Source organism: Rhincodon typus, chromosome 8, assembly GCF_021869965.1.
Source record: "Rhincodon typus isolate 14 chromosome 8, sRhiTyp1.1, whole genome shotgun sequence".
In the NCBI taxonomy this organism is placed as follows: Eukaryota; Metazoa; Chordata; class Chondrichthyes; order Orectolobiformes; family Rhincodontidae; genus Rhincodon; species Rhincodon typus.
The window spans coordinates 23,495,589-23,516,499 of NC_063339.1; the positions used below are offsets into that span (position 1 = coordinate 23,495,589).

Below are 20,911 nucleotides of genomic sequence, written 5' to 3' on the forward strand. Positions count from 1 at the left end.
CGTCAGCTTTCCTGCACCTCTGATGCTGCTTGGCCTGCTGTGTTCATCCAGCTCTACACCTTGTTATCTCAGATTCTCCAGCATCTGCAGTTCCTACTATCTCTGATACCATTTTCCTTGAAATCTCTGAAAAATGTCAATCACGAGTTAATACAGATGTGCATTAGATTGGTATCTGTGAAAACCTAAGTTTTGTTGGGGGTTTTTTCAGACCCCCTAATAGTTGCAGAGAAGTGGAGGAATGGATTGGGAGGCAGATACTGGAAAGGTGCAGAAGTCACAGGGTTGTAGTTATGGGTAACTTCAACTTTCCAAATATTGATTGGAAACTTTTTAGTTATAATAGTTTAGATGGAGTGGATTTTGTCCAGTGCGTTCAGGAAGGATTCCTGACACAGTATGTAGATAGAGCAACACGAGGAGAGGCCACTTTGGATTTGGTGCTTGGCAATGAACCGGGCCAAGTGTTAGACCTGTTGGAAGGAGAGCATTTTGGCGGTAGCGATCATAACTCTGTTACTTTTACAATAGTCATGGAACAGGATAGGTACATACAGCAGGGTAAGGTTTATAACTGGGGGAAGGGTAATTATAATTCTGTTAGGCAAGAACTGGGGGTAACATAAAATGGGAACAGATGCTGTCAGGGAAAATCACTATTGAAATATGGAGATTGTTCAAGGAATGCATTCTGCGAGTGCTCGATATGTTTGTCCCTAGCAGGCAGGAAAGTTGCGGTCGAGTGAGGGAGCCTTGGTTCTCAAGAGAGGTTGAACAACTGGTTAAGAGGAAGAAGAATGCTTATATAAGGTTTAGGAAACAAGGAACGGAAAAGGCTCTAGAGGGATACAAGTTAGCCAGGAAGGAACTGAAGAAAGGGCTTAGGAGAGCTATAAGGGGGCATGAGAAAACCTTGGCAGATAGGATCAAGGAAAACTTCAAGGCTTTTTACACGTACATGAGGAATAAGAGAATGACCAGGGAAAGAGTAGGGCCGATCAAGGATTGTAAAGGGAATTTGTGTACGGAGCCTAAAGAGACAGGAGAGGTCCTTAATGAATACTTTTCTTCAGTATTCACAACTGAGAGGGACCTAGTTGTAGAGGAGGACAGTGTGAAACAGGCTGGTAGGCTAGAGGAGGTCGATGTTAGTAAGGAAGATGTACTAGGAATTTTGAGGAACTTGAAGATAGATAAGTCCCCCGAGCCTGAGGGGATTTATCCAAGGACTCTATGGGAAGCGAGGGAAGAGATCGCAGGGCCTTTGGCGTTGAACATTTCGTCCTCACTGTCCACGGGTATAGTGCTGGAAGATTGGAGAGAGGCAAACGTCATTCCCTCGTTCAAAAAAGGGAATAGGGATAACCCCGGAAGTTACAGGCCAGTTAGTCTTACGTCAGTGGTGGGCAAATTATTGGAAAGTGTTCTGAGAAATAGGATTTATGATCACTTGGAAAGGCACAGTTTGATCTGTGATAGTCAGCATGGATTTGTGAGAGGTAGATCATGCCTCACAAACCTTATTGAATTCTTTGAAGAGGTGACCAAACGCGTGGATGAAGGTAGAGCAGTGGATGTGGTATACATGGATTTAAGTAAGGCGTTTGATAAGGCTCCCCATGGTAGGCTCATGCAGAAAGTAAGGAGGCATGGGATAGGGGGAAATGTGGCAGATTGGATTCAGAATTGTCTGACCCTTCGAAGACAAAGGGTGGTAGTGGATGGAAAATATTCAACATGGTGCTCAGTTACGAGTGGTGTACCACAGTGTTCTGTTCTGGGTCCTCTTCTATTTGTGATTTTTGTAAATGATTTGGATGTAGGAGTGGAAGGGTGGATTAGTAAGTTCGCGGATGATATGAAGGTGGGTCGAGTTGTGGCTAGTGCGGAGGGCTGTTCTAGGTTGCAAAGGGACATTGATAGGATGCAGAGCTGGGCTGAGAAGTGGCAGATGGAGTTTAACCCTGAAGAGTGTGAGGTGATTCATTTTGGAAGGACAAACTTGAAAGCAGAATACAGGGTTAATGGAAAGATTCTTGGCAGTGTGGAGGAGCAGAGGGATCTTGGGGTTCATGTCCACAGTTCCCTGAAAGCTGCCACCCAGGTGGATAGAGTTGTTAAGAAGGCGTATGGTGTGTTAACTTTCGTTAATAGAGGGATTGAGTTCAAGAGCCATGAAGTTATGCTCCAGCTATACAAAAGCCTGGTTCGGCCACATCTGGAGTATTGTGTCCAGTTCTGGTTGCCTCATTACAGGAAAGATGCGGAAGCGTTGGAAAAGGTGCAGAGGAGATTTACCAGGATGTTGCCTGGAATGGAGGGAAGGTCTTACGAGGAAAGGTTGAGAGAGCTAGGGCTTTTCTCTTTAGGACGACAAAGGATGAGAGGTGACTTGATAGAGGTGTACAAAATGATCAGAGGTATAGATGGAGTGGACAACCAGAGACTTTTTCCTAGGGTGGAGGTAGCTATTACAAGGGGGCATAGTTTTAAAATGAGTGGAGGTAGATATAGGGGAGACGTCAGAGGTAGGTTCTTTACTCAGAGTGGTCGGGGCATGGAATGCATTGCCGGAGAGGGTAGTGGAGTCATTAGGGGCACTTAAGCGGCTAATAGATAGGCATATGGATGATAGTATAAGGTAGGGGTGGAGGTTAGGTAGACCTTAGGATTAGGGTAAAAGTTCAGCACAACATCGTGGGCTGAAGGGCCTGTACTGTTTAATGTTCTACGTTCTATGTTCTATCTAATCAAAAAGAAAGCAAGAGCTAGGTAAATGCTTAAATTATTCCTTATCTAGATTCTAGATTCACTAGATTTAATCCAGAGATGAAAGGCCTGTTTAAGAGGTGAGACTGTTTTAGGCCCGTACTAGTTAGGGTTTAGAAGAATGAGAAGCGATCTAATTGATGTATATAACATGCTTAAGGGAATTGACAAAATAGACATAGAACTGATGTTTCTGCTTGTGGTACAATCTAGAATGAGAGGTCATAGTTTTAGGCTAAAGGGTGGCAGATTTAAAACAGATGAGGAGGTACTACTTCTCTCAAAGGATTATAAATCTGTGGAATTTCTACCACAGAATGCAGTGGATGCTAGAATGCTGAATAAATTTAAGAGGGAGATAGATTGATTTTTAATTAGTAACAGGTTAAAGGATTACATGGAAATGGGCAGGAAAGTAGTACTGAGGCTGAGATGTGGGATGGCACAGTGGCTTAGTGATTAGCACTGCTGCCTCATTGTGCCAGGGACCTGAGTTCAATTCCACTCCCAGGTGATTGTCTGTGTGGAATTTGCACATTCTCCCTGTGTCTGCGTGGCTTTCCTCCGGGTGCTCCAGTTTCATCCCACAGACCAAAGATGTACAGGTTAGGTGGATTAGCCATGGGAAATGCGGGGCTACAGATATGGGACTGGGTGGGATGCTCTTTCGAGGGCTGGTATGGACTTGATGGGCCGAATAGCCTGCTTCCACACTGTAGGGATTCTGAGATCACCCATGATCATATTAAATGGAGGAGTAGACTTGAGGGGCTGAATTTCCTCAGTCTTATGTTCTGCTGTTCGTATCATTTGCCAAAATCAGTCAGTAGGCAATGTTTTCATTCAGTAATACAAAAAGTATCAAAAGAAGAAAGTTTATTCAAGTGTCTAATCGACATGGATAAATTATTACTTCTATAAGTTTATTTACTATGTGTATTTTGGTAGATACTGTAGAAACTAGGAGAAAATTTATGCTTGAAAGCAGATGCAGAGATCATGGATGCGTGAGTAACCCATGCCTGATTGTTGCAATGCAGTCAACATGCAAGCTTAGTGCAGTCACCCCGTTATATTTTGATTGCAGCATGCAGCCAATGATTTGCGAGCTGTTATGCAGCTCAATCTTGGTTACAGATCTCAAACAATGACAGACTAGTACAAGTTAAAGCTAGCTTATGCTAGTTAAAGCTGTGTCCACTTCGGAAAGAGGAAGTGCATTTGGGCTTGAGGACATGTTGACATTTAATTACAGAAACAATTTGGACCCTGAGGTAACAAAAGAGTGGCACAACATGGCAAACCGTGGATTCCAAAGTTCGCCATCATAGCATTTTAGGCTTTATGGTTAAGGTCGAAAGGAAGAGGGAGATCCTATATCTTATAAGAAGTGGAGACTTGCCAGACAAACTCTGAGAATGCAGTGGGAGCAAAGAGACATGCAGGTCAATTCCAGCAGTGTCAACCAACAATTAGGGTCAAAAGATGTTCAACTCCCTTACAAGTGGCTAATGTCCGAAAGTGCATCTCCAAATGCAGCATTTCAGCTACTGCACAGCTTGCCTCACACACTACTCAATGCTTCAAACCCCTATCACTTACCTATCAACAGTCTCCCAACCATCACAACCCAAGCCTCCTAATCATAGTTTCGTCTTAGCATCACACACATAACTGTGTAGAAATTCTTGCATCCCCATATCTCACCTCATGTATTTTGCTAACTATCAAATTATGGTAACCGCATCTAATGAGCACACTGAAACACTAACACACTCGCAATCTTGATGCCACTTTGCACAGAAAACCTCACATCTAACACTGAAAGTAAGGAATCTAAGAAGGCAAATTTCGCTGCCACTGTGTTTTCTACTGATGTTTCGAAGTCAAATCAGGATACATAAAACATTGAGTATTGCTGAAAATCGATTTGGTCAAAGCTTTCCTCTTCGTACTCATCAGAACAGTTTGCAAAAATACCAAAAGTGGGAAATCGACATTTATACTGTATGAAAGTAGAGTTCTGGGTGGTAGGAGCGTTGTCATAGAGAATACCCTATTAATTACAACTGGCATGTAACTGCCAAATATTGTTTAAATTTCAAACAAGGCAGTTTGACTTTGATTAGTCAAAGCAATGCCCTGATTGATGAGCCACAGAATGAATCTTTTGTTGGGTTGAGACAGGCATTTGATGTGAATTGTCCTGAAGAATGGAAGACAACAGGCTTTTTTTCATAAATACATACATTTTGTACTATTGAATGACGAAAGATTTAGGATGGTTTCTTCAGAAGTCACATGCTTGACGTTATAGGAAATGATGACACAAGCCCAGTAATCAAGTTGACCTCACTTTGAACAAGCAGCCAACATAGTGAAATGCAACAGCATTTTTCCTAATCTTCTCTACCGTGTGTTATTCAAAATTGCTTAAGTTTCCTGATCTTGCGGCAAGACTTCATAGGAATTATCAAAATAATTTATTCTCCTTTTCATTACTTCTGGAAGAGTATCCTGTTATATTGAAAAAAACCTTTTCTTTATTTCTTCATGGGATATGGGCATTACTGACGAGGTGAGCACTTACTGCTCATTCCTAATTGCCTTTGTGGTGAGCTGCATTCTTAAACCACTGCATCCACAGCACTTCAATGAGGTGTGAGGCTGTCACGCACTGCAAGGACTGTACAGGTGGAATCTGGGTAGAGGGTGGAGGGTGATGTTGTGAAACCTCTTATGAAAGCTTTCATACATGATAAGTTCCTGTTGACATAATAATCGATGCTCTCACAAAATTCAAATCAGTAAAACTAGCTGGCTGCAGAAGCATGACAGATGCAAATCACGATGACAGGCATTGACAATGTGCCCCTGTTAGGGTAAAATCCAATGACAGGCATTGGCAATAGAATTTAAAAGAACATGCTTTATATCTTTCTTTCAGAATGGATTCATGATCAACTTGTGTCAATATGGCATTTTGAAAATGAGCTACAGTAAACTTTTGTTTCTGGGATCCAAGCTGGACTGAATCTGTTGAAAACTCTTGTTCTTAGTTGAATTAATTCATATCTGTGGTGTTATAGGGAAGTGGAATTGCTGAGGGCTGTAGATTGTCTACAGCAGTGAACAGCTCTTGCAGTTTGAATAAATTGGTACATGCTCACTTCACCTACAGCTTCATCAGAGGACCATTTATTAGGAAAGTACTTAACAAATCTGAGATATCAAGGTTTTGAACTGCATTAATGGCTTAAGGATATTTTAGCACAGGAAATGTATTAAGATACAATTCATGGTGCACACTAGCACAGAACATTAAAAATTAATTAAGCTAATTTTAGATTATAAATATCTTTCTCATTATAGAACTAGTTATCAGAAAAATAATTTATTGGAGCATCTTCCTGGCTATGAACAACATGGACGATGGAGAGAAATTTGGGACAGATTTGAGAGAAAATTGAATGAAATTTCAAGGTCAAAATGTCCCTTTTTCAAACTAAATGTTGGATTTTGAGATGTGATTCTCGCTAGTGGACAACAAGAGCTTAATTTACATGAATAATCACTCATTATCACTCCCATTATTAATTAACCTGCCCCATTAATGTGGAGTGTCCCATTTTATCACCCACCAGATTGAAACCAGGTAGCGAGAATTGCTGACATGAAAGTCTGTGCAGAAACTTGGTTGACTCCAGCTCGCTACTTGCTCTTCTGGACCTCCATCTTGGACACCTGGACCAACATCTTGAAGCACATTCCACAGGCAGTGACTGCATGGTGGACCCCATATCCGCGGATATTGGCGTCCAACTTAACCATCCTTTCTGCTTTGACATGGCACATCTCTGATCCACTGACAATACACTTCTGCACTTCAGTTCTTCACTTTGGAGGACACTGGCACAGCAAATGATTGGACCAGGCTGCATCTCAGTGCTTATTTACATTGTGCCTTGCCTTTTTGTGCTTTACCTCTTTAGTTGGACTTTAAAGGTACACAGTACTTATATCTTGCCGTGCTGCTTAACACAGACACAAAGCTTGTCATGCTTGTCAGCAGTCATCAGTTAATAGTGTGGACATGTTGCACGGCACTGTCCAATGTGAATCTCACACCTACTATACATGCCAGCAACCTGCGTGGCAAACTCACTGTATGTGCTTCGACCAAATGGCTATATCTCGGAGTCGAAAGGAAGTAGTCCTCAACCAAGTCAAGGGGGACTGCCAACATTCAGGAGCATCCGGGTACGGTCAGTGAATAGCAGCATCCGCTCACTCTGGCACAAAGTTAGCCCTTCTGCTCGCGATGGTCAGGGTCAGCAGGTCTGTCCAAATTGTGGGCCACAATCAGGTCTGCAGGTCCAGGGCAAGCAGTCAGCAAATTTGCTGATCGTCAGTCAGGGACTGAATGGAAAACGGTCAGGGGTCCGGTCAGTCGTCAGTCAGTGTCATCCAATGAAGGTGGTGGGCTATGGTCAGCACTAGGGATGAACTGAACGAGAGTTATGGGGAGAGGTATCAGAGACATTGTTGTAGTAGGGAATTGGGGAACCCAACACTGGGAATTGGAGACCACATCCTGGGATGCAAAGGGCAGAAGGATGGTGAAGGGGTAATATTCGCCCTATAAGAGGGGAGAATACAGTAGTACGGGTGAATTATCAACCTCTCATTATGACCTTGTAAAGGAGAGTGTGCATGATGATGGCGGGCAGGGTTAATCTGTAGTGACCAGGCTAAGGGGCTAATGATGAGATTTGCAGGCATAACTCCAGGTGGTGTATGGAAACATGGGGGATTGGTAGTGATGGGCCATCCCAGGACTGTCAGGTGGAAATAGTCATGAAGATTCAGGGGGATCCTGATGGCCAGGTTAAGTCTGGGACTTGCAGTGCTGATCACAAATTGCATTGGTTTCCATGATCTTTCAATTCCTAATTGTGACCTCGAAACGGAAGATGACTTCAGCCACACCCGGACTGAACGGATTCAGGTTTTTTTTCTTTCTGTCATAGAACATGGGCTCCACTTCTCAACTCTAAGGTACCCTTCAAGGGGAAATTGCAACAATCATGCCTTTGCAGAAGATATGTTCAAGTCATTTGTAATCGTTTCACCCCACATGTGAAATGCATGCATTGTAGAACTGTGTAGGTGCAAATGCTGGTCAAACAGTCTTGGCCATGTCATTGGTCATTGTAGATTGAAGATGATCATTCTGCTTCACAGAGATGACTACAGGTGCCCTTTAAAAGAGGCACCTGTGGACCACAAAGCACAAAAATAATGCAAGATCTCATAATTGGCACACAGTGAAGGAACTGATTCCCTCTTAGCATAAATTGTAAGTACAATGTAATATGTACTTATCTGCAATGATGCCTTTTTGTGGGTGATGAGGCTGGGAGGAGAACAGTTCTACAGTCATACACCATTTACAGTAAGCTACTGCCTCATCGCAACATGCTACATTGATTAGAGGAAAGTCCCTTGTCAAAGTTCCATGTAGAGCTATTCCATGGCCTTCCTTATTCGAGAATTCCATGAAGGGGGATGTGATGGCCTAATGGTTTTATAGCTTAGGCTATTACTCAAGAAACCCAACTAATAGTTGGGGGCCCAAGTTCAAATCCTGCCACGGTAGATGATAGAATTTGAGTTCAACAAAAATCTGGAATTAAGAGTCTAATGATGGTTGTGAAGCTATTGTTGGCTTTCAGGAAAAACCCATCTGATTCACTACCCTTTCACTTGATACAAATGACATTTAGCTGGTTTCTATCAAAATTCAGCTCATTGTATTTTCTGTTTAGGTGAGGGCATTTTTTTAATGATTGTTGTCCCATCTGTGGCTTGCTGTCAAGTCATAATTAGTAGGCTGTAAGACTTTAACCAAACAGTTGACCAGTTTACAATAAGTTACAGTCTAATCAATGAACACTAATTCGTAACGATTTTAGGAGATGATCCTGCTGGTTCTTCTCTAGAAATCAAAAATGTGTTTTGCTGAAAGGAATGGATCATATGTTTGAAAAACATACTTTTACAGATGCAGTCTTCCAAAACAGAGCTCCTTCTTTCAAGAATGAATATTGTAAAATCCTATGCATGCTACTCCTGAATTTCTTGTCTTCTATTTTGTAAAGGCAATTCAATAAGCATGGTAGACACATGGAACATCTTTTGTAATGGAATTTAAGTTTTTAAATTTAAGATGCTTCTGCTGTTTTTAATGTAGAAACGTGGTGATAAAGGTAAAAGTGAACCTGTGATATATCCTCAAGCACACAGTGTAATTTGAACAATTGAGAAGACATTGCTCAGCATTCTGTTCTCAAAAACTCCCTTTTAACACTCAAAAACTTGACCCTTTAACAAAAATATATAAAATGCATGTGATTAACAATTACTAAGCAATACTAACAATACTTTTCTGTTTTGTTTTTCATTACATTTAATGACCCTACTCCCTCTGGATACAGGAAGCCGATGCGGAAAGAAGAGAATGGGACAAATCGAGCTGAATATGCAATGACCTCCCAAAATGACAAAATGCCAGATTCAAATAGTGCAATCATTTAACCTTTTTTTTTAAAGAAAACTGCCACAAAGTCGTTTCAAGACAGGCAAATAGCTAGTTCAATATACACACAATGTGCTTTGTGCAAAGGTTAAAACGGTGCTCTGAAGATAAGGATGTCATTTCAAAAAAAAAGCGAGCCCATCAGTTATTCAGAGCATAGAAACAGACTTCCCTTCAGTCACATTGATTGTGAAGTGAAGGATAAGCCTGCCAATCAAACTAAGTAAGGGACAGCTCTTTACAAAGGCATAATCGCTACTTGCAGCTTCCACCGAAACCAACAGCTTTAAGATGCCTCATCACCTGGGTGAATCTCAACTAGTTCTTGCAAACAATCTAGAAACTCTCTCTAAAGCAATCTACTAGAATAGTTATAACTTGCTGTATTCAGTTGCAAGTGGAGGTGCTCGTGTTGAAGCATTTACTCACGTGACCTAGTGTCTTCAGAATAAAACAGGTTACAGTAAAAGGAGGGAAGATCACTTCCCATGAAGCCAGTGAACTGACAGAGTGTTGGCGTCCACCACAAAAAGTGCATCTGCAGTCTGATTGACTATGCAATTTTCTTTTTCGGAAGACACCTCATCAAAATGTACTAATTTTTTTCAGAATATACAGCCAGTAAAGTTTTGTGAATCACTTTGTAAACAGGTGTTTTTTAAGCTTCATTGGCACATCATAGTTTGACTTTATTGGTAAAGCCTTTTTCACACTGGCAGGTTTATCCCAGGTTGTTTTAGCATTATTTTAAATCACAACAAAGTACTGTTAATAGTAACAAACTTGGTAAAATATGAAGTTTCTTTTTTCATGAGCAAATCGAGCATTTATATTTCAAGTGGAGCATTGATTTTCTATATCAAACATGTACTGTGTAATTATTTATAGAACTTTGAACACAATGTTTTCTAATAAGCATTGGCAATAGTCATTGGTGGTTGAATAGGTTCAATAAGTTCAGTCAGGGCAGATTTGTCATCACTTCACACTTCTTTAAACTCTTTCATTATTTACATTGATGCTTTTCAGTTCTAGATTTTTGTTTGTGTGAATATTTCTAATATCCTTTCCATTGAATTTTAAGGACTATTGTACTTGCAATTTTCAAAGAAAACTTTTTCCTACTTTTTAACCTAAGTATATGCTTTGCAAACAAACTGATTTAGACTCAGTAGAATTCTTTTCTCTGGCAGTTGAAAGAAATTTGAAATGTTTGTATGTGTTGCTTTTTACATGTATGCTTCTAAGACTGAAATGAGATGCCTTCAAATGCAAAAATGTAGTCCAGTGTAAAAAAGGCTCCAGTTTACTCAACATATGACTAAAATATATTTCTGGCTTTTTAGTGTTTTTAATACTAAAGCCACATTCCACTCTCCTTTAATGGGGAAACAATAATGTATTGTGATAACTGCTTTTAGTATTCATTAATGAGTTAAACAGTCTTGATCTTAATTGGAAAGTTCCTGAGTTATTCCTTTTAGTTTTTGATTAACACACATAGAACATGGCTACTTGTGACATATTCAAATTGACTGCATGCAATAGTAAGAATGTATATAGACTGAATGTCAAAATGATGAGCATGGCCCAGGTTCAGGATCATTTTTGATTGTGTTTCTCCAAATTATTCTCCAATCTTTTAGAAGTATGAAGGTTTATAATCTTGTCATGTCACTCATACAGATCTGTTCTTGTAAATTCCTAAGCAATGAATCAACCTGTGCAAATTATCTACAAGCATTCCTTCTTTCAACAACTGCTAGCCAGCCTGTGTACTTTTCTTCAGATGATTGTAAAGGAGTCAGAAATTGGTTTAGCTGTTTTATCACCTTGTTTGAAGTCGATTAAATTACACACAGGGTGAACACTTTAAACAGTGTCACTATTCCTCCTAGAATCTGCATCCTTTCCATATGCAAGCTAGACATTATTTAACCAATTCTCAAATTTTGCTAGATCCAAATTCATTGATCTTGGATGTCAAGAAAGTGTGGACTGCAGAAAGGGCTATAACACTCTCCCTAATTTCACAACTTTTGCGGGTGACTCAGCACAGGATGTTGATTTATTCTGCTTTTTTTCAGCTTTGAGAGGGATCCTTCAACTAGGTTTCTCAATGTAAAACAAATGCTCCAATTCTGCTCTCATTCATTTTGGAAGGACTTTGCTAATCAATGAAGTAATAATTAAATATAACTAGAATTTGAGAAATAGGAAAAATTCTTTTGGAAGTTGACTGCGAAATGTGCAGAACACTGCTAAATATATTTAGAAATCTGAAGTATTTCTGTTATTGCTGTGTATTTTTTCTGGTACAATAATGTCCAATTAAACATCAGTCAATAATCTGCTGTCACAATAATGGTGATACTAATGACTACGTCCATTATTTCTGTGCAAATGCTACAACTTCATTCAAGGGCAGATGCACAATTAAATTCAAATATCCAAAAATTGTTGCTTGGGTTGTGCCATTTCACCATTAGTTTTGTGCAAATGTCATGTTGCTATCTATCTCAGTAGGAAAATTCATTGATTATTGTGAAGTATGCCATGTATGTCCAGTAAAAACAAACTCACCATGGAAAGTTACATTTTTTAAATCTCCAAATTCTAAAACTTGGAAGAATGATGTTCCATACTTGCAAAACGTACTTTCCAGTATGAGAGTGATTGCTTGGCAATACTAAGCACTACTGCATGATTAAAAGGGGCATTTAGATCAAATAGACAAGACTTAACTTCGCAGATAGCACAGAGCTTGAATATTGCTGAAAAAAGAGACGGTTGAACCTTTTCGTCTTAACCGATGCAAGAATGCCAAATTTCTAAGAAAGCCTTAATATGTTCGGCATGGGAAACAAAGTTCTGGTGTTGATTTGTTGGCAAGTCAGATTTGAATGGTCAAGGCATTGCCGTGAGAATGCACAAGGGAGCTATTTTTACCCCAGCCTTCTGTTCAATTCAAAAAGGCACAATACTTGAGCAAATTAATTTTGCCTGCAGTAGACAGAGTATAAAAATATGAGTCGTTTCTACAAAAATAGCTGAGCTAACTTTCGAATTCGTAGCACACTCGGGATTATTTTGCAAGTGCTAGTTGATTATGGAATTACATTTACTATTAGGCTTTATGTAAGCCCGATGAACAGCACACTCCTTTCTGCTGTTCGCAATAGGCAGAGTACTGATCATACCTAACCATAATGTTTGATACCCAGTCAGGCACACGTTGGATATAGGTCTCTCCTGCTGCCCATTAGATCTGAGCAGCAGAAGATTGAGGCACTTAAAATGGGCTTTGGTTGCCCACTTAAGTGTATCATTTGGGCCATGAGTAAGCGGTCTAACCAGTGCCTTCGCAGTTTGTCAAATCACAGTGGGGTCTGATGGTCAGGCAGCGAGCATGATGTGAATGGCATTGTACCTAATTTCTTTGGGTCTACCCAGCTGCTTTTCTGCCTACCAATATCCAGCAAAAGCTAGTTCATGATTCAGGTTTCTGAAATTCCATCAGAAATTCCGTTTTATTTTCTCCACTGATGCTGTTTGACCAGCTGGTATTCTGAATGATCTGTGTTTATTTAAGATTGGCAACAGTGTGCTCACCAATCTTACTCATTTTAATCACAGTGGCATTTTAATGATACACTAAATGCTAGGTACTGCCAAGCAATGCCTCTTAATTTGACCATTAATTTTTGGAAATGTGAAGGTTCATTCCTCTAGATTTTAAATTATGGAAGATTCTTCTTGTGCCTGATTTGATATTGAACCCACCCACACTAATTTACACTTCCTGTTCAATCCTTGCATCACTAATTTTACATTCATTTATTCTGACTGGCTAAGGAGACCTACTCACCCACGGCACAGATGTCCAGGTTTTCATCACTGCAACATTATTAGTTTAGTTTCAAAAAATGCCACGCAAAAAGACATACAAGGGCAAGTTAACAAACAGTGGACATTGGTTGCTCTGCCTTAACAAATTTTGGTCATTTTATTTATATCAACTCAAATAGCTGTATATATGATGGATGATGTGTTTAAAACATTAGGAAATAGGAGCAAGAGTAGGCTATTCAGCCCCTTAAGCTTGCTGCACTGTTCTATAACAAAACAGATTATCTGCCCCAGGCCTCAGCTCCTCATTGCCCTCAATTTCACATTTCAAAAGTCAGTCTACATCCTCTTTGAATATTTTCAGTATTCTTGCCTCCACAACTCTCTGGAGTAGTGAATTGTAGGCATTCACTACCCTCTAGGAGAAGAAATTCCTTTGTAGCTCAGTTTTAAATCAGTGTCCCCTTATTCTGTAATTACGTCCCTGACTTTGAGGCTCCCCTGCTACTGGAAAGACCTTCTCAAAAGGTACCCTGTCAAGCCTGCACAGAATCGGGTATGTTTCAAGAAGATCACTCATTCCTCTAAACTCCAGTGAATAAGTGCCTAACCTGTTTAGTCATTCTTGATAAGTCAACCCCATTATTCCAGAAAATAGCCTAGTGAATCTCTTTTGAACTGCTTCCAATACTAATATAATCTACTCTTCCCAAAAATTAAAAATATATTTGTTTCAGCTGCCTGGTTACTTGTCCTTAAATTTGACAGGATTTTGGTTTGAAAGTCCAAAAGAAGTTGCTGTGGGGAGGGGAGGTCATAATGGTTTATATTGGTTACAATTAATACCAGCAATTATCAACTACCATTGATACAGATCATGATAAATAATTTTGGGAAATGTTGAGATTGGAAGTCCATTGGAATGTTTTGGTGGCATTTAGAATGAAACATAAAAGTAGGCTTGTTTTGCTACAGTTGTACAGGGCAGTGGTGTGACTACATCTGGACAACTGAGAACTGTTTAAGAAAGGATATCAACGTCAATTGATACCTTGGATGGGGTTATCTTCTGAAGACTGACTGGACAAGCTGGACTTGTATATCCATTAGGGTTTGGAAGAATGAAACATTTAAAATCCAGTTGGTGGTTGCTGAAAGGATGGTTTCCCCCTTGATTGGAAGAGATTAGAACGAGTGAATACAGTTTACAAATAAGGGGCCTTCATTGAATTGAGGAGAATTTTCTTTCTTAAAGTTTTTTTGAGTCTTTGAGAGCTATGAATATTTTTAAGGCAGACATCGATAGATTCTCGACTAACAAGGGAGTTAAAGGGGTAGGGTGGGAATGTGAAGTTGAGGCCCCGATCAGATGGGACATTATCTTATTGAACAGTGGAACAGACTCAAGTTACCAAATGGCCCAGTAGTACTCCCTAATTCATAATTCGTTTTGCCTATCCGATCTTGAAATGTAATCACTTCTATTTTTACAATTGTTTCAGTGGTACTGTATTTGTTATGATAGATAGAAAATGAAAGCAGTACTCATCCCTAAATGTGTGACTGATATGTCCCAGTTGTAAACTTAGCTAGAGTGTATACTTGAGAGTACATGAGATAGTTCATAAAGGTGCTCCAGTATACTTCAGGAGTGATTGCACATGAGCTTTTCCCTTTGATTCCTCCCATCAATTGCTAAACTAGATTTTCTTCCAAAGTAAAATGTCAAGAGAATGGATACCTTTCTAATCATGTGGAGGGGGAAACAATAGGGTGATTTGTTTTCTATTGTTCTCACAGATTGCCTAAAGTGTACCTCAATATTCATATTGGTAAATATCTACAAACAGCTGAGTTGTCCATCCAAGATAACAAGCTGTAGAGCTGGATGAACACAGCAGGCCAAGCAGCATCAGAGGAGCAGGAAGGCTGACGTTTCAGGCCTCGACCCTTCTTCCTGAAGACAGGCCTGCTGTGTTCATCCAGCCCTACACCTTGTTACCTCAGATTCTCCAGCATCTACGGTTCCTACTATCTCTGAGTTGTCCATCCACTCAGTTTTGTGACGTAAAAAAGTACAGTACAGAAGCTGTAACAAAACTTTTATTTCTAAAATGGCTGGATTAACACAGTTGTTAATGTGGTGTTAGCCTGAGATTTATAATTAACGCATGGATTTTACCAATCTGAGAATGGATAAATTTAAATTCCATGCTGCATTTTATGGGGTACAATACTGCAATAATTTTTCTCCCCCATTTCTTTTTATACTGGACTTTCTTTCACCAAGTTAGTATCTGGATAAGCTGTTCTGAACCTTCATCTCGTACTGCAGTTGACCAAAGGAGATTGATGAGGATTGTCGGTGTGTTTGACTCTCCAATTTATTTCATTCCTGTGTTGCAGAGTGTTTATCTTTAACAGCAGAATTAAGACTTTCAGCTGACCATGCAAGAAATAACAAGTATATGGTCTACTATGCTCAGATATGGTGCTTTTCCAGACCAGTTCCCTTATCTTTACTGGCCCACTAAGAAAATAGCTTCCAGAGAATACGATATGGACAATTTGAGGCTCACTGGAACATTGCGTTGAATCTTAACCAGCATGAGTTGCATAGTTGGAGATCCAAGTGTCTGTTGGCAAGCCCAGAAGTGTGCATTTCCAATTTCCTCTGAATTTTGACTTCCCAGTGTGCGGTTTGCTTTGAGGGCGCTTTCCATTTGTAAATCAAGCTGGTTATAGGATTGGCTCTCAGTCACCATGACAAGGACTCTGGAAGATACTGTAGTCATCAGAATATTGACTGCTGCTAGTGGGGATGGCCTGATAGTGTGATTCCTTGATTTATTTTTGGGGGTTATGTGGGGAAGTGGTGTCTCATTTGGAGAATTGGGACAAACCTCTTACCTTCTGCCCAAAGTTGTTTTCATCTCCCTTTAGCTATCCTGCATATCAGGTTAAATCAGGGGCTGCCTCCCTCATTACAGTATTGAATCGGTGAATCCATCTCCCACCACTGACTGACCTTGTCCACTTCTTTGAAACCCCCCATGTTGAGGTCAGCTTTGAGATTTTAAAACATTTTAACCTTTCATCTGATCGCCACTTGACTGTTTTGTGGGGTTGAGTGTCATCCCATTGAGTTGTAAAAGTCAGTCAAAATTCTGATATCCTTCATTTTTCCAGAGCTACTTTTAGATACATAGCACGATACATAAAGCTTGTCATTGCAACAAAAGTATAAGTTGACATTTGTATAAAAAGAGGTAGATTTATACCTTTGCCATATGAAAGATAACGTGGCTAGAGCACAGAAAGGAAAGTCTGCCAGGGAAGATCATAAACCTTTTACAGAACCCACTGGATGATTCTTCCTTTCCCAATGTGCAGTCCTCTCCACTTTGTTTTCCTTTCCATGTTCCAATCAAGTGATGCCCATATGGTAAGGATACTCCTTGTCTTTAGAAAAAGAGAGCCTGCATTTATATAATACCTTTCCCATTCATAGGTCATCCCAAAGCACTTTACATCCAATAAATGCCTAACGTAGAAACTAGGTGCAGGAGCTAACCTTTTGCCCTTCACCCCTGCATTACCATTCAGTATGATCATGGCTATCCTCTGCTAAGGCATCTATCCAATGCCACATCCCTGCTTTCTCCACATCCCACTTGATCCCTTTAAAATCTAAAACTTCATCTTATCTCAATTTTGAATATAGTCAGTGACTTGACCTCCACAGCTTTCTGTGGTAGAGAATTCCGCAGGTTTCATCATCTCAGTCTTAAAGGTCTACCCCATACCCTGAGACTGTGACCCTGGGTTCTAGATTCCACAAGCAGGAAAGACATTCTCCCTGCATCTAGTCTGTCTAGCTCTGTTAGAATTTCATATGTTTCAATCAGATCCCCTCATTTCCTTTTAAATCCTAGTGAAGTAGGCTGAGGCAAACCAAGCTGTCCTCGTAGGTCGGTCCTGCCATCCACTGTCAGCCTAATGAACCTCTGCTGAATTCCTTCTATGATAAGTGTATTCTTTCTTGAGTAGGGAGACCAAAAATGCATGCAATACTCCAGATTAAGTTTTATTTTATCATAAACATTGTAAGATAGACAGTTCATGGTGTTGCTCATTCACACCTTTAACATGGACAAATCTCTTAGTCTGAATTTACATGCTAGAAAATCACTTTGTATTTGTTGCAAAGAGCTTTTGTTTTATTCAACACACTTCATGATAATCTATTTACAACCATTGCTTTTATTTTGTGGTTAATTGACATGTTTCACCTCCTGTCTATTCAAGTAGCTGAATACAATTTTCACACAAAATTACTTTAGAACAATGTGGTAATGCTAGATAGGATGAGAAACAATCCAAGTGAATGAACATCATTTCTGCAATGCAGGTACTTTCATAAGGATGTCCAGCTCAATTTCCTCATAACTTTCTCCTCCATATTTATGCTGTTGTCATAGATGTCATGGTATTTCAGTCACTGATTATCTTTGAGTGCCAGCAACAAATCATAATGAAAGCTTGATATTTTCTTTTTTGAAAAGTTTTAAACATATCGTGTAACCATTCTAAAATAATCTTTGCAGTTTAATATGACTTCCTGAAATTATATCTCCTTTAGGATCTTCATCGCAACCCCCACCCAACCAACCCTCCATTCGGCTCTCCACACCCATTTCAACATTTGGATCATTGGAGATCTTTGCTTTCATACCTGCATTTCAAAGCATTTTACTAACCATGAACTTCTGTGAAAGAATGATTTCAGGAACAAAGTAGACCAGAATCTGAAATGGGAAGTGATCTGTCAAGTATGAAATGAGATTACACAAGGCACATTGCTTCTGAAGTCAAATTACAATTCTGAGAAAAGTAGGTTAAAGTGGAGATTGTCATTGAATTCCTATAAAGTAAAAAGGGGAAGCTTTGCATCAGAATAATTTACCCATGAAGATGCTAGAGGAAAATAAAAGTGGCATAATGTGCCAAGAAGGACGGCAGCAACATTTTCATTGTAATGTCATTTTAAACACTATTTATTTCATTTGTCAGGTCTTAAAACAACCAGCTCGATTACCTATGAGTTACTAGATACAGCTGTTCTTCTTAGCAATAAATATTTATTCTTAGCTGCTACATTTATAATCACTCCTGTTTGCAAGAATGGATTTGTTCAACAAAATATGGTTACATTAGCTCTGTGTCATATAAACTTAAAAATATACCAAACATCTGTGCATTTGAAATTGTAATCCAAAATGTATTGCAGAACAAACAATAGTGAGAACTAATGCATGAATGTAGATATATAAGACTCTGAAATTTGCCTTCGGTACATTTACTATATGTGCAGAAGAAATATCTTTACAGGAAATGGACCTTGGTGGAAAAGTAAAAGTAAATTAGAAAATTGAATTTATTGTTGTCATCTTTTCAGAACAAGCCTTTAATGCACATTTCAGTAACTATAGGTTGTTGTAAAATATGCTTTTTTGACGCTAACCCAGTATGCTAAACATGTATTGTACATCAGTCTATTTATAATGCACCTACTGATATTTTTATTTTCAATAAAATGTAAAACTAAAACAGTAAAATTGCCTTTTCTAAACATTTGTAAGTTCATAGGCAAGTTCTTTTAAATTCCTGGACTAACACGTTATTTTGTCATATAACAACACATATCGAGCCGCTTATAAAATGTGGCACTATAATGGGAGTTCTTGTTGACACTTCCTGAAAGCTTATAAAGTAACTATGATAAATTAAAGGAATGTTTTAATCAAGATCTTACAATATGCTTGCAATTTGCTGATGTTTCAATTGCTGCTGCAGGATAGAGTTCAATAAGTGCTAGCCCACTGAGTTCACTCAGTAAAGCAAGGAACAGACTTGCAGGATTCAAGAAAAATAATTACTCCGAGAAGACTGAGAAATGTAAAAACAGGAGACAACTGTGTTACAAAGTTTTTGTGCAAATTTGTGTCTATAATATATCCGGATATTTTTATTAATAATTGTCAATTTTCTGCTCTTAACATTGTGTATCCTCTCAGCTCCAGAGGGAAGTAACAATGTAATTAGTGTGATAATATGAACATTAGATAATTGCCTCCTGCATCTACTGACTATAAAGGCATTAACCTGTTAACAATTAGTTATGACCAAATCCAGAGGGATGTATAAATACTTTACTTCCCATTCCCAATGTTGATACAATAGAGTTTGTAATTTTTTTTAAAAAAAGGTGTTCTTTTAGCTATGTACTTGAAATGCCAAAATGCAATAAAGAACACACCAGGCAAATATTCTTGAGTTAAACAGAATTAGGGAGTTAGTTTGTTTAGGAAATCCTCCAGTAGAAGGTATAGACTTAACAGAAAGGTAAAAACTGAATTCCATGAAATACACACTTTCTAGGATGCAAGTGAATATAGGGTGAGGGAAGGTAGAGTCAAAAAAAATTGCAGTTCTTTGATTAAGAAATTATAATTGATTCATCTGGAAGCAATTGTACAACAGACTTCTACATATTTAAAAGATTTCAGTTTACAGTTTTTTTTGTCAAGGCTAAGTCTTTTAGCAGAGCTTCTACTTTAAAAATCTTATGTAGCATTGAAAGAAATATTAAAACAGATGAATTGATTCAGATCCATATCAACACTTGCAACATGCTATGTTAGACATGTTAAGGCTGCAAATTGTATTTGTTTTCAAAATATGCAGAGTAAAAAGGGGATAGAGGAAGATTTTGGGTGTAGACATTGGTGATTTCTCTACCCATGCTTGAGGTGGTGCATGCATGGGCAAATTGTGCATTTACTGCTGATCAAAATTATTGCAGAGTTTAGCACTTAGCTAAATTGCTGCTTGCTTAACAAGGGGCCCAGCCATGTGTATGGCTAGTGGTAGCTTGCAAGCCTACGGGCTACAACTGGTGGTGGAGCTATTTTCCAAACTTGTCCCTGGGAAGATAGAATGTGTAGCAATAGAACATGTCAAAGATCTCTGTTCTCCGGTGCATCACTGAAGGCCTTTAATACTTCAGAGTTTTTAGTGTTTAGGATTTCTTGTCAATCCTTTACGGGGTGTAGGCTTCGCTCATTGAGCCTGCATTTATTGCCTGTCTCCAATGGCCCTTTAGAAGGTGGTGATGAGCTGCTTTCCTGAACCACTGCAGAACTTTTGGTGTAGGTATACCCACAAGGCTGTTTGAAAGGTAGTCCCAGGATTTTGACCGAGCCACACTGAAGGAGTGGCAGTATGTTTCCATGACTTGCTGTGCTTCTCCTTTTAGATGGTAGTGTTTGGGTTTGGAAGGTCTCAGGAGCCAGCATGAATTTCTGCAATGCAAATTATGGTGGTACACACTACTACTAAATGTTATTGGTGGAGGGAGTGAATGTGGATCCAGTGGGCTGCTATATCCTGGATGGTGCCAAGCTTCTTGAGTATGGTCAGAACTGCATTCATCAAGGTAAGTGGGGAGTATTCCATCACACTACTGACTTGTGCATTTGTAGGTAGTGAACAAGCTTTGGAGAGTTTGGAGGTGAGTTATTGCTGCAGGATTCCTATTCTCCAAACTGTTGTTGTAGACACATTATTTATATGGCTAGTCCAGTTCAGTTTCTGGTCGATGGTGACGTCCAAGATGATGATAATGGGGGACCC

The 20,911-nt window shown here is 39.3% G+C and overlaps 1 protein-coding gene across 4 annotated transcripts in view; it reads left to right on the forward strand.

Annotated features, from left to right (window-relative positions):
* prima1 (proline rich membrane anchor 1) overlaps nt 1-20,911 on the forward strand; it is a 150,203-nt gene that overhangs the window by 67,938 nt on the left and 61,354 nt on the right. The window contains exon 4 of one of the 4 annotated variants that reach the window (XM_048599753.1): nt 17,859-18,817. The exons of 2 other annotated variants lie outside the window; for them this stretch is intronic. In XM_048599753.1, the coding sequence (XP_048455710.1) occupies nt 17,859-17,991 (133 nt within the window). In that variant the 3' untranslated portion in view covers nt 17,992-18,817. Of the gene's footprint in view, nt 1-9,266; nt 13,525-17,858; nt 18,818-20,911 lie in introns of those variants that run through there. One more of the 4 variants, XM_020533044.2, reaches the window with a different exon arrangement.